Consider the following 18,965-nt stretch of genomic DNA (forward strand, 5'->3'; position numbering starts at 1 on the left):
GTGAGGTGTTGTGAGCTTGTAGATCTGCTATTTTTGAAAAATTGTGAAAATGAGTGCAAGTCTTTGAATATCTTTGACCCGATCTTTGACCCGACTTCTAAATCCTTCCTCTAAAATCGAAATCATGCTGTTCTCAAACCTTTTCATGTGAAGGACCCCCAAAATTACAGGTATTTGGCCACGGACCCCCCATCTCAAAATATGTTATTCCAGGGACCCCCCAGAAGCAAATATTTGAGTTACAAATGTTCGCTTTTAAGTAGATATATTCAAAGACTTGCAAAAAAAAACATGATTTAAAAAAAATAGCAGATCTACATGTGCTTGTATATTTGCTATTTTTCAATAGTTAAAGCAGTCAATAATCCTAGGCCTAAATGGGTTAAACAAATAATTACAATTTGAGTGCAAAAATAACTTGAAAAGAAACTATTTACAAGCTCACAATGCAGGTAGAGATAACAAGTAACCAACAAGTAATAGACTCGAATAGTCGACTCATATTGAAGAATCGCCACCCCGTGGCTGAACAGCCACACTACACGTTGAAATAAAATATCACATTTCTAGGGGGCGCGGCTAAGAATTTGGAGGCGTGTTTGACAGAGGTACCTCTAGGCACCTCTTGACACCTCTAGGTGTCATTTTAGACTTGGCGACGCTAAATGTTGTAACCCACTGTATTCACGATCTGGCAATTGCTGAAACTTTCCTATAATTTTTTATTTTACAAGAAGACCAACTTCCACTTCAAACGATCTGTACTGTGTTGATAATGAGTCTGTACCATCTGTATAGGCAATGATCAATGTTCAGTTTGACATTTTCTTCACTCCCATCATACCTATATTCTAGGTGTAGTGCAAATCTTTAAAATAGTTGATGGTGTATGATATATAGAATGTCTATTAAATTATAAATAAAAATTGTAGAGCAGACATTTAAAGTTCTAATATTCTTTTTTTATCATAGCCAAAGGAAACTTCTCATAATTGTGCAGTGTGTGTGTGTGTGTGTGTGTGTGTGTGTGTGTGTGTGTGTGTGTGTGTGTGTGTGTGTGTGTGTGTGTGTAATCAATGCAGGGTGAAATCATTTTCGGCGCCTTTTAGCTAGTGGGGCAGAGGTACAGTCTAGCCATCCCTCAAAACCGAACTCTAGATTAGAAGCGAAACGCCAAACGGTACGATATTTTGCTTTTGCATATCGATATAGTGGATCATTGCAAATTACTATATTGTTACACCCCTAGTCAGTACAGAGAGAGAGAGAAAGAGAGAGAGAGAGAGAGAGAGATGTCCCCAAAAACTGCTTTTTGAGAGATGTACACAATAGCAAAATGTATCAGGCCAGCAGAATGCATCACATGACTGCTCGCATTCAACGAAATCACTTTAGATTCATAATAGGCTTCCTCTGCGAGTCGGTCCATCTAACCATAATGCTCAGCCCGTTGCCAATCATTTTATCATCCTGTCCATTCATTGGACATTGGATTCATTGGACATTCCCCCTCTCACTGTACTGCTGTTCTCATTCTGGTGCTGCTGTATTTCCAGATTCCATTTTGTTTATCTACTCATCTGCTAAGTGCTGAAGCTCAAGCTCTCTCCCAGCCCTGCAATGCGTGTCACACCAGAATATGTCCCCATTTCCCCCTCACTGCAAAACAGCAGAATGTGTGTCAGGGACGAGTTGCAGACTTTGGGTAATGTCCACCCAATGGGACTCTTTTTCTGCCTAAAACTCAGACTGACCCCATGTCCAATAAAAGGACCACTCCCTCCACTTATCTACGCAATTTGTTTCTCTCTTTCCAAAGGAGGTGCACACGTGATGCTACTGTTGTTCCCTGTGCTAATCCATTCCTTCAGTAAGCTTGAGAGTGGTAAGACATACTGTATATTGCCCACTTTTTACAGATCTTTGTCTTTTTACTCCTCTGCTGTTTTTAAATGTACTCTATAAATAATAATAATAATAATAATTGCGACCGTAGGTCAAAGTTTACTATGAAAACCGGCACATCTTGTCCGCGTATCTCTGTCTGTATGTAGGTCACGCCTGACACTGTGGTTCCCCTGACACATCACTGTGATATCACAGGTGATATCACAGGTGACATCACCTATGTAAAATCCCATAAATGGGTATTCCCCAGAATCCCTTTTATGCCCATATACTGGTATGAAGATACCTGATGTCATCGATATACATCACGGGCCAGATGGCCAAGACATGGCCCATAGTCTATGTGGCTGGTTCAGATAGGGATCTCCATGTATGGGCATAAAAGGGATCGTATGTTATGATGTCATGGGAACCACTCTAACAGAATCCATTTTATGCCCATATATGAAGATCCCTGATGTCATCAATATTAAGCCCATATCTAACAGGACTTCACATGAGAATGCCCATATATGGAGGAAGACAGCCCATATCTGTGTGGCTGGTTCAGACAGGGATATCCATGTATGGGCATAAAAGGGATGTACCATATACAGTACACGGATCTCCATAGGTACCAGGGGTCTCCATATATGGGTAACTGGTCCGATACAGTATCAATGGCCAGACCTACCATGTTGCCCTGAGGCGTCTTACTAGTAATCATAATAATAATAATAATACATGAAGACTCTGTGAGCCCCATCAATCATAATATTTAAATAATATAAAAACATAACGAAAAAACATCACATGGATTATCATCAGTGATGTAATCTGAACTCATCAGGGTTTCGGGTCACGCAACATCATACCCCTCGTCCAAGTGACCCAGTCGCGGTTGATCAAGTCCCGACTTATGTCCCAGTAGCTGCCCACGGTCAGTCCTATTAGGGAAAAACAGGGCCATACAATCCACCGCTCCAGAACTACTCTGCCGAGACTGGGAGGGGCAAACTGGCGCGTGAAAGGACTAGGCTCTGTGGATTGACTCCTGTCCGGGCTCATTAGTGATTAAAGGACAACTTTAGTTTTTTACAACAAGAGTTCATATTTTAGATTGTAATTAAAGAATATAAAAGATGAGTGTTCAAATTATTTCATTTACTTCTTTCTATTGTTTTAGAGATTCAAATTTTAGTGGTTGGGGGCATGCGTACAAGTGGCTAAATAGGTAATTTCACTCAGAATAAGCCCATTCCCAAGATACAAAGCAACCTTTCATGGTTGGATGTGACTTATGGGGGCTAGAAGTGTTACTGTAAATAGCAATAAAGAAACTGCTGGCTTATTGTGTCTAAAAATACATATTTAGCCAATTGTACGCATGCCCCATGCGTACGCATGCCCCACATTTTAGTACGGTAAACACGATAAACAATAGAACGAAGCAAATGGAAACATTTTAACACTCAGTTTTTCTTTTCTCTAATTACAATCTAAAATATGAACCCTTGTTGTAAAAAAAGGGTTAAAAAAAAAGTTGTCCTTTAACATCACATTTAATCCAAATTGTGCTTCTGCAGCCATTGCAGCTGAAAATGACAAAGCCTGTGACATATTAGGCCAGGTACTGTGGATCCAACCACCACAGTGGTGACATATCAGTACTAGGGGAGTAACGATACATTTAATAGCAATACGATACACATCATCATCAGTGATCGAGTTATACCCACAGAGCTATGGGAGCCCTATTCTGGCGGCGCCGATTCGCTACAGATTATCTGCATTGTAAAACGATACGATACAAACCCAAACGGTACGATATTTTGCTTTTGCATATCGATATAGTAGATCATTGCAAATTACTATATCGTTACACCCCTAGTCAGTACAGTATGTGTCTGTTTCTCCTGCTTAGCGTTTCCCCAAAGTCACAGCGTGTGTACCACCATGCCTGTCATGAAATCTCATACTGCTTGCAGTGAAAGCACTGACATTCCTACAGCCCACCTCTGCGTGAGATCTTTCATCAATTATAAGCCAATGAAAGACCCTGCAGGCCTCACAGCTGGAGAGAGGTGCACTAGAATAATAGTCTCCAAAATATCTCCTTCGTATCAATTTCCATCTATTTTGCCTGGTAACAGACTGTAAGAGAACAGAGACTGATGCCCGAAAGAGAGCAAATCTGTGTCACCTTGACAACACATTGCCACTGGCCATGTTGTGGGGAATGTTATTGTGGTAGCAGAGTCAGATTCATGACAGGTGCTCAGGGTCCTGCTGTTATGGATGTGAGTCACTGAACATCCCTCCATCCCCCTGTCTGACATCATCATCTGTGCCTTTCTGCCTCCTGTGTGAACTGTATAGCCACACACACAGGCACACACAATCACACAAGTACTGTAGGGCTTCACAATCACTTGCGAAAAGACATCGAAATGAATGCAAACATCAAGAGAATGTGTTGGTTTTCATAGCAGGGGAGGTGTTCAAGAAGGCTTCCTAATCAAGGGGTGAAATGCAATGACACAATTCATCATGTTTGATGTAGATATTGTTATTATTATTATTTTCAAATTAAGCCAAAACAAAGGAAGAGTGGTCTCATTGTATCTCCCTCACCCATTTCATTAAATGTTTTAGGCTAAGAAGACATAGTGAAAGGGAATGAGGGACAGTTCATTACTGACTCACAAGATCAATAGCCAGTCACACACAGACCTACACTGTCAAACTCACAAGCTGCCCTTACACACACACACACACACACACACACACACACACACACACACACACACACACACACACACACACACACACACACATACATACACACACACACACACACACACACACACACACACACACACACACACACACACACACACAATTGTGTGAGTGAGCCTGTGTGTTTGATTTTAAGCCTCTTACCTCATACAGTAACTATGGCAACCACCACCCCACCCATTCTGTCACTCCCTCTGCTTCTAGCTGGGTTCATAGTAACATAATGCAAAACTGGAGGGTTAATATTGTTGTAAGCGGGGCACCCGCTGGCCTACTGGTCCAGGTGCATACCACATAGGCATTGCCACATAGGCATTGATACCTGATGGCGTCGCAGGTTCGATTCCCGATCTGGACGGCCTTTGCCGCGTGTCACTCCCCATCTCTCCCCCCATTTCCAGTCAGTCTACTGTCCTATCTAATAAAGGCATAAAAGCCCCAAAACAAGTATTTAAAAAAAAAAGAATACTGTTGTAGCCATCAAGAGACAGGGTTAAGGTAACAGATCACTCATCTAAAATTACTCTCTGGATAAACTGACAATCAAACAATAACTATGTCTATATGCATTACTGTCTCCTAGTGGTTCTTTCCTTAACCACATTAACCCTTAGCTTAGCTTCCCTACTCTGGCACATAATGGGAAATCTACGAGATGATGTAGACATGAGAGTGAGTGCTGTAGATGTTCGTCTTCTGTGACACTTCATAATCATTCTATTATCTAGACTAGAGGCTCTACTCTAGAGAAGAAAACTGAAATGAAATCTACTCAATTTCAATTGAGTTCATGTGATAAATATTTAAAGAATGGAAATAATGCTATGTTTCTTCTTGTGGTATATCAGGCAGCAACAGGGACCAAAAAACGTTCCTATAGTGATGTAAGGCAACTGGTAGAGACTAGAGAGACCTTTATGTGGATGACACACTACTGTCATTCGCCAATCCCCAAGGCTACAGAGGCCATTGATGTTTTGAAGTGAGCACAGGTGATGTTAGCTAAGGTTGCAGCTACATAAGAACGCTTCTAACTACTTTGACTCTGTTGTTCCTAGAAGGATGTTTTGATGTCTGTTAGAACGGATAGACAATCCTGCGATTGAGACTGAGCTCTGTCGACTGTCGTTTCATATTTGCATGGATGAGAAGGTAAACCCCACACCATTCTGATAGCCAACAGTCCATTTGACTTATTATTATACTTAGGCTTTATACTTTTGTTTTCACTGGTGACCTGCTCTATGGAAGTCCCTAGACTGAATCATTTGCCCAAGGGTGCCTGGTTAACACCAGTATGAAGAATGGAGGAGATTAAATGAATCACTATTGGAGGTGATAGAGCTGCACATTCCACACAGGTATGCATTAGTGTCCTTTTCCAAGGCCAAAAGTGCAGAGCTTTGTGTATCCTCAAATGTGTCCGCTAAAGCAATCTCAGCAGTTGCCTGCCTGAGCATTACTGAACGTACTATACTGTACTTGGGTTGGACAAATGTGCAGCAGTGTTGACCTTGGAGATAGCCAGAGTCATTGTTGAAGAAATAGACCTGATGCTAGAAGCAGTGAAAGATCTGAGACCATGCAAAGCAGAGTCTACATACACAATTGGGCATGACGATTCTATGTGTATGTGACATGTGTATCAGACATTTATCACACCTTAGCAGTGAAGATTTGTGCCCACTAGGTTTGAGCAGATATTCATTAATAAAGAATACTTTGTGATATGTTGATGATATCACATCACAAAGGGTGCCATCTGTGATAGTGGACTAAGGATGGTCTGTGGCAAACAACTCATAATCAATGTTATACACAGATGTGTCAGCTGTAGAAAACTGTGTGGTAGATTTGAACACCAAATAAGACTACCTAATCGGGAGATAAGCGACCGTCAGGTCACATACACAAACCTCAGAAGGCAATGGTAGCCAATCAGGAGGGAATATGAGAAATGGGACAGATTCATGTTGATGACGTGACTTTAGACATACTGTGTACCGCTTTGCGTGATTTTAGGGCAAAATCTGTAGGAGCAGTGTCCAAAAAATGTTTTTTTGCAAGAATCGGACTCATGGTGGCGCTAGAAGAGGGCCATGTGATTAATGAGGTGTGGAGGTTGTGGTTTGGCAGCCAAGGAGTGTGTGTGCAAAGTTTGGCATGGATAGGGGCAGCGGTGGCGGAGATATGAGTAGGGCAAAAGTGTGACGTGTGACGTGACTGACAGACAGACAGCCGGTGGAGGTGTAACTGCGACCTAACGGTCGCAACAATGTACCAGTAAGACGCCATGATGGCAAGGGGCGACCGTCAGGAGAACCGCTCCTACAACATTGGTCAGGCTGTGGGATTTTTGAATTTTACATACTCACAGGTCATACAGGCATGGACTGAAGTATAGAAACAGAGTGTCTCAAAATATCCAAGAAAGATTATGGGTAATTAGATAAATAAATATAAAGAGTGAGAAAAAAAGATACATTGAATAACGTATTAACAGAGTAATAAAAACAACAACAAAGACTAAAAAACAAACAACACACAAACAAACAAAAATACACACGCGCGCGCGCACACACACACACACACACACACACACTCACACACACACACACACACACCACACACACACACACACACACACACACACACACACACACACACACACACACACACACACAAAATACAATCAATTGTAACCAGTAAGACTCCCTAATCGGGAGATAAGCGACCGTAGGTCACTTATCTCCACAAATAGGGCAAAAATGTGTTTTGCCAAAATCTTCCTGATGATTTTCGTGATTTTAGGGCAAAATCTGTAGGAGCAGTGTCCAAAAATGTGTTTTTAAAAATCGGCCTGGAGGTGGCGCTATATGGGAGAGATTCATGTTGATGGGATGAGTGTAGACATACTGTGTACCGATTTGCGTGATTTTAGGGCAAAAATTGTAGGAGCAGTGTCCAAAAATGTGTTTTGCAAGAATCGGCCTCATGGTGGCGCTAGAAGAGGGCCATGTGAGAAATGAGGGGTGGGGTCTCCGCGCCGGCAAGGCGGACGAATAGGTACCGGCCCCGGCTGTCCCGGTCGCTCCTAGCCGGAGTTACGGCATTTTATGTGAGCTGCAGTGTAGGGGGTCCTCCACTGGGGGCGCCACCACTTTTGCATCCGTTCTGGAGCACCAGGAGTGGGTGGTCCCCGGGAATTCCCCGTGAGCAGCCCCGTTGGGGTGGTCATTTGGTCAGTTTAGCACATTTGGTCATTTTTTACATCTGAGGGTCCCCCAGGGACCTAGGGGTCCCTGGAGCTCCGGGGGTCCTTGGAGGTTGTAGTTTGGCAGGTAAGGAACGTGTGTGCAAAATTTGGCATGGATCGGGGCAACGGTTGCGGAGATATGAGCAGGGCAAGAGTGTGACGTGTGAGGTGTGACAGACAGACTGACTGACTGACGGACTGACTGACGGACTTACACTTTGTGCAGGGTTTGATAGTAAATGCGACCTACGGTCGCAATCAATATGTGTATCAATATGCATACAATCCAGGCCTATCCATTAAGATAGGAATGGCTTAGAAAGCAATCTTACATGTCAGTGCATATTTACGAAGGGGTTATTAACTCATTTGGTGCCAGCGCCCTCTAGGGGCCATAGAATGCCAGGGTATCTCTCATAGGCGAGCGCTTTAGCTTCCAGGACCTCACCTTCCAGGACCTCACGTGCTCACGTTCATGCACGTCATGGAAATGTCCCGGATGATAATGCTAACAGAATGGCTATTCCCATTTTGTCATCTAAAAGATCATTTTTGGGCGATTTCGCCATAAATAAACCTCGCGCCGCTTCCCTAAAGACACAATCCAGAGATATAAGCCTTCAAAGATGTGGTCTTTCATTGGATTAGGCGGAGATTGGCGATTTCGTTCGCATATAACGGCCGGCCGGGAGGTTGCTAGCTTTCGGCTAGTAGCTAGAAAAATCAGGCCAGGCTTCAGAAGGCCTCTTATCATTTTATTCCATTTCATTAAATATCCCGGACTAGTTCGGGATAGGCACCCTGGAATACGTCGCGCCGCCTACAATGAACATTGGGTGAACATTGGGGGGGGTCTAAACTTTATTTTAAACCATTTTCAATGGAATAAATCGTCGGAGCATCTAGCGCAGGGGTGTCGAACTCATCTTGGGGTGAGGGCCGCATTGGATGAAAGGCGACTTGATGAGGGCCGAACCAGTCGCGGATCGGATGGCATGCACACTCGCGCACATGTTCGCTCTGTTTTTCTTCCTGTCGTCTCAGCCACTGCTGTAGCTAGCAGTATAGCAGTATATCATTTTACAAATTGTGTTCATTATTAAGTAAAATAGCTACTTTCATTATTGGTATTACAGTTGCAGTTAGGTACGAGAGATGCTATTTGTTTAAAGGAGTAGTTCATCCCCAAAATGATTTTTTTTCTTTGATTACTCACGCCATGGAGAATTGAGTTCAATAATATATTTTTATTTTATTTGTCGCATTACTAAGACAAAAATGTGATAATAGTACACTTCCCCCCATTGATTCCGGATGGGGACCCAAATGCATTTGGGTCCCCATCCGGAATCAATAGGCATGCATTTATTGTAATCAAATTTCTGTTTTAGGAATGAGTCTACATTGGCTCCATGGCATTTTGGGGGTGAACTACTCCTTTAAGAAGTGCCAATAAGAATAAACCATTTGATAATAGAATAATTCAATTCCTGATAGTCTCCAGTACGCTATAATTTGTAAATGGCAAAAAAAAATATTATTGATGCAGGACAATAATTATTTTTATTGTATTTTATAATAAAAAAAATAAAAGTAATGAACAATAATGGCATATTCAGAAAATATCGGAATAATAAAACTTCTACATTTTTATTATTATATTTTTTAAATAAGTTTTTTTTTTTTAACAACATTAATTTCCATGTCTAATATGTGTAATCTTTTAGTACAGTTCGAATATTGTAGGTATGTTCAGGTATTATTCATAGCCAGACCAACCACCCTATTCCTAGCAATGCTGTCATCTTCAAAGAGAGAGAGAGAGCTGGTCACTTAACATTCCAATCAATCAACTCAATCACTGCCAGGTGGGAGAAACCTAGCCTGCAGTGTACAGACATTAGTTAGGTTAATTCTTAAAACAATCATAACTCTTGACAGGAATGGGCTAGAGACTTACTTTTTTTTCCTAAATGCTCAGAAATGTATGCTCTAGCCTGGGGGGCCGGATTGAATCATCTCGCGGGCCGGATTCGGCCCGCGGGCCGTATGTTTGACATCCCTGATCTAGCGTCTCTCGTTGGTGAGCGCTGGGCGAGCCGGGACCACCCACGTTGCTCCAAGCAGTTCGGGGTAAGTAAAATAGCAAATAAAAAATTGTTTTTGATCCCGAATATCCCGAACTAGTTCGGGATAGGCACTCAAAGAGTTAACTTACTTTCTCCAATTTGAAAAAGTACAGTATATCACTAATCCAGCAGGAATGAGAGGGTGGATATGTTTTTATATAAGGCGCCTTGCCAGAAGAGTCACAAAAGCAGCAATGTTTGATTGGTGTGTCAACATAGCTCATTTAACACAATTGACACTAGCATTACGAGTTGTTGTGTTTAATAACTCTGAGTTGTGTGAAATAATACCATTTGAAATATACCAAGACGAAACCTTCGTGCCGTAACCACACGAGCCCTAGACTACAAATGGTATTTAGGCAAATAAAATGCAGAAGAGGGAAATAATAGGGGATGGATCTATGGACAACTGTAACACATCCGAAATATTGACAAATATTAAGGCAGGTCCAAAACATATGAAAGGATTTCGCTGGAGACTGGTGGCATCTAACGCACATTGGGTTGGGATGAATTTAATTTGAGGTGGTAAGAAGTTCCACATCCAAAACCCACATTTGTCTAGCAGAAACATTGCTATTGAACCCTCCTTCTCACTCATTGATGAACATTTAAAGGACAACTTTGTTTTTTTTACAACAAGGGTTCATATTTTAGATTGTAGTGCCAAACGACTTTCAGATCAACTATCTCACTATGGACTTCCCTGCCAAACGACTTAAATCGACTTTTACTTAGAAAAAAAACATTTTTCTTTTGATTTTCTTTTTTTTTTTGACCCCATTAAATCTAGTAAACATGATTTCAATCGCGATTTTGCATGTTCCACCCCCCATACAACCCCATCTTTCATACAGGGCAGCCATCTTTGCTTACATAACATGTAAAGCATAATGGCTATTTTCTCAAGAATGCCTGAACGGATTTCCAATCTGAGTTTTTTGTTTGAAAGCTGTGAACAGCCTGCACAAACATGGTGCATGATCTGTGCATGGGCGTGCATGATCTGTGCACTAAATTACATGGAAGTCTATGGAGATTTATGGCAATATGAGCCAAAAAGCCCATATTTAATTGGCAGGAAGTGTGTTAAAGAAAAGAAAAAGTGAGTGTTAAAATGTTTTCATTTGCTTCGTTCTATTGTTTTATCACGTTTACCGTGCTAAAATGTGGGGCATGCGTACGCATGGGGGCATGCGTACAAGTGGCTAAATATGTCTTTTTTAGACACAATAAGCCAGCAGTTTCTTTTTTGCTATTTACAGTAACACTTCTAGCCCCCATGAGTCACATCCAACCATGAAAGGTTGTGTTGTATCTTGGGAATGGGCTTATTCTGTGTAAAATGACATATTTAGCCACTTGTACGCATGCCCCAACCACTGAAATAAGAATCTCTAAAACAATAGAAAGAAGTAAATGAAATAAAAAATAAAATAACACTCATCTTTTATATGCTTTAATTACAACCTAAAATATGAACCCATGTTGGGTTTAAGTCAGTGGTATGATATATATATTTTCTTTTACACACCTAGCTTATCCCAAGGGGGAACTTCAGTTTTCAGCTTAATCCAGCTGAGTGCTGCCCACAGAGGAGCGCGGAGGGGGGAGCAGTGAGGGGTTGGGTGTCTTGCTCAGGGACACTTCCACACATTGCTGAATCGTACCTGCGACAACCAGGGGCTCTGGTTCCCCAGGCGGGCTCACTAACCACTCAGCTATGGCCGCCCCCAAATATCTTTCTCCCTATGAAGTCATTTTCATCATCACTCAGTGTGGGAGAAACTCTGTGATACAGAGAGAAACAGCCTCTGGGAGGGCTTATGTCTCTCCCATTAGGAAGACGACCCACAGTCACACGCACGCACGCACGCACGCACGCACGCACGCACGCACGCACGCACGCACACACACACACACACACACACACACACACACACACACACACACACACACACACACACACACACACACGTGTACACACACACACTTCACCTTTAATTCATCTGATTGTGTTGGTATGGTAGAAGACATCAGCAAATGCAATAATCAAAAGAAATTGATTATTTTCAGAGGTCATAGAAACCAGTTGGGTGGAACCTAATGAAACTGAGCTACCGATCACCTGCTATGTGACTGAAGCCACGCCTCACGCCCCAAAAAACACCAAAACAAAAATAAGACAAAGAAAAGCTGAGTGGCAAAATGAGACAATAGCAGGCATGTCAATATAACTCACTTAAGTAACTTAATGGAAAGAATATGTAAAAAAGCAATGAACCGTAAACTGATGATGCTGCATAGACAAAAGCTCATTAATGTGCTCACTGCTGAGGTCATCACCTCTCATGCAAGACATTGGCCTGCTATTGATCTAAAGTGATCTGATCTGACCATGCGATGAGGCCATATACAGTAACTAAATCCCTGATGAGCTGGGTTTATAAAACATGTGCGCATGATGAATCACATTAATTAATCACAAAGAATTACAAAGATGCCCCTTACTCATAAGCTGCTTATGAACAAAATTATTATTTGACACTACATCCATAATACATATACTGTAAAACAAGAATAGAATGGAATAGGGAAGAAAACCAAGGTGGTGAGTTCTGTATTCAATATATAATTAGCCTCGGTTATTAGATGCATCCGTTTTGGCCACTCTTGTCTTTTGTGTTTTTTCCTGCTTTTTTCCCCCACTGTTGCTTGTTGTTGTTAATTGTAAACAGCCAGGCCAGGTAATGTGACACTGGTGTTGATGTGACTTCTTGGACTGTACCCTTTAGTTCCATCACATTTATATGTCAAGGTCATTCTCATTATTCCTCACAGGAGGAAGTGGTTAACATACCATTATCTTTATTGAGGTGCAGGAGCGAGGAGGAACTGCATGCATGGGCCAGGTTTACTAATGGGATTGCATTGTCTAATAGCCTAGTTCCAGACCCTGAATCGCTAGCCACACCCCTTTAATTTTTTTGTTTCGGCGATTCAGGTCTAGAATCGCTCTCAATGAGGAGGCCTGCCTCGGTTGAAAATCCAAACGGGCGAATCAGCGTCGTGAATCAGCGTCTTGTGATCAGCGTGGGTGGGGGTTTCCCAGAACTCATGTGTGTTTCCAAGTACACCAGCGCCGCCGCCGTACCGTACCGCACATCGTGTTGCGGTAAAATGCGGTAAATTGCGGTAAAATGCGATCGTATCGATCTCGCTATGAAACACCAGTAGCAGGCATGTTATGTTGTGTTTGATTACTAGTTCGTAGTGCTCCTATTCTGACTGTTTCTTTGGTTAGCAAGTAGCACTAGCAAGCAACAGGTTAGCCACTAGCCAGCCAGGCACACATAACAACACTATGTCATGTGTTGGTCGATGAACCAATCGCTGAACAGTGCCTCATTTTGGCAACGCCCATCCCTGCAAAGGCTGTGGGCGGAACTGACTTCAGACTGAATAATGAAGTGAAACGAAATGTCAATTCAGGCTGAGTGTCAGGCTAATTGTCTAAGGCTTGCTGCTGGAACACTGAGCACTAGGGGTGTAACGATACATTTTAATAGCGATTCGATACATATCACGATACATGGTTGACGATACGATACATGGACGATATTGGTTCATTCATGGTGATACGATACGATTCGATTCAATGATTTAAAATCGGTATAGTAACTATTTAGGAAATAAATAAAATCTGTGTGAAAGGTGTGGATAGTGCAGGTTTTTAAGGGAAACATGTATTATTATGGATATAAATAAGTAAACACAGTGATTATCTGCCAAATACATGGACATTGTATTTGCACACATATGGACAAATCTGCACCTTGACATGAACCCAGAGATTACACACATTTATCGATAGACCAGTATAGCTATATGGAAAGGAAAAGTAATTAAACCCCTAATTTTATTTTTTTCTTCTTAAAAATGCTAAATACAATGCACAAGTAGGTAGTATCGATACAATCGATTCTTTGCACTGCTGATTCAATACGATACAAAATAAAACGATGCGATTCGATCTTTGCTGTTTTCATTTCGATATACTTCGATTTTTAAAGTTAAAAACGATATTTCGATACAGTTACTATATCGTTACACCCCTACTGAGCACCCACAAGGATGATAGAGACAAAAGCTATGAAGCACCTAATGTATTTCAGCTCTAAATATTAAGTTCATAGTATGTTGTCCCTCTTTCTTTCATTCATTTATTTGTCTTTCTTATTAGTAGAATTATGAATATTTAGGACTGGACTATTGATACTGATTATTAATGTGGTTGGCTGCTGTAGTGTATAGGCAACACCCTATTTGTTCTAGGTCCGAGAATGTTTTGCCAGCAAAGTGAACCTGCTTTTTGTTAACCTTTGCACAACAGAAAAGTGATTATTTTAGTCATGCTTCACTTGACATCACAACATATAATATAAATGGTAAGACGGAATTCATTTCCCAGTGGATTCCTTGCGACTCGTGTCAACCACACTTGCAATTTCCCAGAATTGCACCTCTCTAGTTTATATATATAATATTTAACAGTAATTGTACTGTATGATTTTCTATTTTAAGTTGCCCTACTAATGGCAGGGATCTAAGGATTGCAAGATTGGTTTGTTGGTCCATCCGTCTGTCCCAAACAAGATATCTCCAATACTACTTGGACTTTGATGAGCCACTGATGATGACTCTAGTACAGCCTTTCTTTTATTGTTAACCTTAGGTTAAGATTTCCACCCGTATAACAGAGATCTCAAAATGTTACTGCCATATTCATGGGTTGCATTTGTAGTCCTACACCAGCCATTTTGAGGACCAACACAGGTGTTTTGATTATGCCAGTCAGACAAATTGAACACCTGTGTTGGTCCTCCATATGGCCGGTTTAGGACTACAAATGCAACCCATGAATTTCCATGAAACTCTCACAGTATATTCATGCTGCCTGACCTTGCCATTTGCGTGACCCCGTGACCTTTCCTCTACTAGCACCACACTCGGGTCAAAATGTAAACTTTGCACGCACTCAAAATTCCAATTTGTTGGAATAAGTGATTCTTAGATCCCCCAACAAGCCAAGTGGGACCAATGTGGGTTCAACCCACTTTGTTCCAGTTGGGTGGCTCGTCTAACATGTGAATTTCCCATACAGATATAATGTTATTTAAAGTTATACTGTGTAAGTTGCTCAACTAGTGGTCAGTAGCGTTATAGCAAACCGCGGTCGCGTCTGCTTTTTTCGGCCGTTTTTCACCGCGGACCGGGCCTTCAGACCACCGCGTCCGCCTCGCCGGCTCGCCCGCCTCGCCACGCATCCGTGGAGGTGTCTCGTGTCCCTCTGCGGACCGGCGTTGGGGAGTTGCAGGCTAGACTTCTAGACGCGAGTTTAGAAACTCTAGGCTTGCTAAGGGAAGGAGCGCTCGTTTTCAGTTATTGTCCACGACATTGCAAGCGGCGCGAAGTCCAGGGGACCTTGGCGCGAGTGCCCGCGAAGAGCGGGCCAGGGCCGCGCGGCCGGCGGAGCGCCGCGCGAGTTACGAAGCCGTGGTGAATGCAATCGTTCTATTTATGCCCAGGCCGTAAGGCCTGGGCAAGCGCACGATAAACGCAATGATAATTGGGTGTTGGTGCACCTCGCGCAGTCCAAGTGACTACAACGGAGCGCTCCCAACCTCCGGTTCAGCCAATCACAAGCTTCAAAAATGAGTGCAGGGCGTGGTTTCCCTTAGCAAGCCTAGAGTTTCTAAACTCGCCTTCTAGACCAGCGTAAACAAAGCTGTTGAAGCAAGCTATTTCCTGAAGAGACGTGATTGGCCGGTAGTGTATCATGTGTGTATGATCTGCAATGTGATTGGCCAACGTATACACAACGTATACGGATGATGCAGATGACGTCATTTTGCCGCGAAATCCCGCCCCTGTCACGGCTAAGTAGAAAACATATAGGGTGTGCCAAATGTAGTTCTAAGAGCGGCCATTTCTTGGGACAACACAGCCTTACACAGGTGTTCTGATTAGACTATAGCATTAGTTCTATGCAATCAAACAATTGAAACACCTGTGTTTTGTCACAAGAAATGGCCGCTAAGGACTACAATGACGTAGCCGCTGGCACACACTATAAAGAAAAGGCTTTTGGGGCTGAAATGAACGGACTGGGTGTTCTAAAACTTTAGCGATTTAATAGTTAGGACAATTTTAAGATATGTTTTATAAAAAAAGTTACATGGTATAACTTTAACAAACATAAAAAATTCCATGCATTGGGTCTGCTATTATTATTGATGAGATAATGAGAAAACACCAGACCAGAGCTACATCAGCATGAAAAAAGAAGAGAAAAACAGGAGACAATACTAAACAATACAAACACTCAATGTAACTTGAGATTCCAAATAGGCCCATTGTTCTACCATCTGTAGTAACTAAGATCCTTGGGATAATAAAGGTATCTATCTATCTATCTATCTATCTAAATGACAGCAGCAGGGACACTTAATTGAAATAAATGTGCAATAATGCAATCAAACCAGACAATAGTTTTAAAGGAATAACTTAATAGGCCTATTATTTATTGTATGGTTATAGCAACAACACCCTTGTGTCACTGGTGCTGCACTGATTAAAAACATTGAAATAATCATATAATTTCCATTTTTTTCCTTATAGGCAATGCATCAAATCTTTAAAATTGCAATAATAGGCTACATGCTTTGTCAAAAGCGTTTCGGGCAATACGAATATAGTCACGGGGAATGCAACATATTTGGGCTTGGGCTTGATTCAATAGGGCGTGGGCCTCACTATAGCTGCTCACTCCCTCTGAGGTAATTGAATCTGAGAGAATGCGCAAGGCAGCTCAAATCAATCGTGTGCCCTCCGTCTGATGATGGTATAGCCTACTCTCACTTCTTCTCACAATGGACCAATTATGTGACTATCGACACGATCATTGCCATAAATAAACAAACAAAATGAACGCTTCACTTTCAGTCAACAAAATAAGCATCCCTCCCAGCAAATCGCACCCAAAAAGCCTATTGCGTTTTAGCAGCTGCAAGATATAGGGAGGGAGTAGCAGTGGCAGGCAGGCCTATAGCACATTTTTGATAATGTCTTAACATTTCTGTCGCTCGGTAGTTTTCACTTTACCATGGCCATCAAAACACCGTTGTGTAAGTGTCTAAGTGATCTAATATCTATTCTGTCCGCCATCCATGTATCATTGTCAATGGATTGCGAGTGATCGAGAGACCATCGTTCCCATGCATCTCTGTACTATAGCTGGCGCGGCGTGAATCTTACCTGCAACCGGGAGGAGAGAGGGAATGGAAAGTGGAGAGGGAAAACATCTCAGCCCTGTCCGCCATCTTCTTCCAGAAATGACTCAGAGTGACAGCAGAAAATCACGGATGGAGCGGCAGTCCATTCACGATCGGAGGCGACAGGCAGACGCAGTGGCTATACTGATCTGACAAAACAGCGGTTCAGTCTCTCCGACGCCCCACAGCACAGCCCCTGTTCAGCTCTGTTCTGTTGTGTTCTGCTCAGGTCTGCGGTCACACAAAAAAATCGATTAGACCGGCAGAAAGATACGGATAGCGCTCAAAACCACACGAACCGAGTCGAGCCAAGCATCATCAAATCATCTATACATCGAAATAGATCGACTCTCGTGAGGGATAAGTGTAGACCTCAGAAATAAGCACACGTACGTACGCGACACTACGGAAAATCAAAACAAACGGGGAAAAAAAGGAAACAAAAAAAATCATGTACACTCCCGATGCGTGTGTGCCAGGCCAGCAGCAGCCATACAGCCGCAATCCTCGTGTTGCCTCAATAGATGTCTCTATGGTGAATGTGTGCTGTGTGTAATGATGCTGCTGCTGCTATGACACAGAGCGGCGACGGGCCAGCAGTGCAGAGGAAGGGGAGGAAAAAACACTCAAAATGTTTTACTTAAGTAAAAGTATCAATACTGCAATATAGAAATACTCTGTTACAAGTAAAATGCCGGAATTCAAAATGTTGGCTAGTTGAGTGCAAAAGTATTGGCGTCAAAATGTACTTAAAGACAAGTACCAAAAGTAAAAGTACCCATTTATGCTGAATGTCCCATTTCAAGTTTTCAAATGGATACAAAATCTATCTAGCCTACAAGCTCACAATGCATCGCGACACACTGTTATAGCATGTAGATCGGCTATTTTCAAAAGGCCAATAGATGTAGATAGGCTTATATGAAGTAGATAATGTATGTTTTGTAATAGTAATCTGAATCTACAAAGTAAACTAAAGTGTAGTAGAGTAAAAGTACAATATTTAATTGCCTCTGAGATCTAGTGGAGTAGAAGTAAAAGTATTTGAAAATGGAAATACTCAAGTAAATTACAAATACCTCAAAGTTGTACTTAAGTGCTGTATCTGAGTAAATGGACTTAGTTACTCTACACCACTGGGGGGGGGGGGGGGTTAGAGTGTATAGTACACAACACATGGAATGAAATGGATGTTGCTGGACCATCGTGTGTGTGTATACAGACTGTACAAATGAATACATGAACACGGTAGAATATGATGCATTTATTTAACAAATTCCTCCCTTCCTTCCTCTGTCCATGGTGCTGAAACTGATGCACCTCGTTGCAGCACTGCCACATGGGGGCGACAAATACTTTACTGTCTTGTTTTTGTTTTTTTCACTACAAGCACACGCGCAGGGACGCACGCATGCGCGCGCGCACACACACACACACACACACACACACACACACACACACACACAGGCGGGTGCAGTTATGAAAAAAAAGCACCTAACCCCCAAAAAATTGCAACAAAAGGTTTTTCAACTGTTTTGTGTAGTATTAGAGTCCTTA

At 42.1% G+C, this 18,965-nt stretch overlaps 1 protein-coding gene across 1 annotated transcript in view; it reads right to left on the minus strand.

Moving 5' to 3' along the window:
* Positions 1–17,456, minus strand: part of mapk8ip2 (mitogen-activated protein kinase 8 interacting protein 2) — a gene marked incomplete at both ends in the record, with an annotated part of 62,040 nt that extends 44,584 nt beyond the window's left edge. The window contains one exon of the mRNA XM_080737692.1: positions 17,392–17,456. Coding sequence (XP_080593818.1) covers positions 17,392–17,456 — 65 coding nt within the window. The remainder of the gene's footprint in view (positions 1–17,391) is intronic.
* Positions 17,457–18,965: the final 1,509 nt, after the last annotated feature.

This window comes from Nannobrachium achirus (assembly GCF_963921795.1).
Source record: "Nannobrachium achirus genome assembly, chromosome: 11".
Lineage (NCBI taxonomy): Eukaryota > Metazoa > Chordata > Actinopteri > Myctophiformes > Myctophidae > Nannobrachium > Nannobrachium achirus.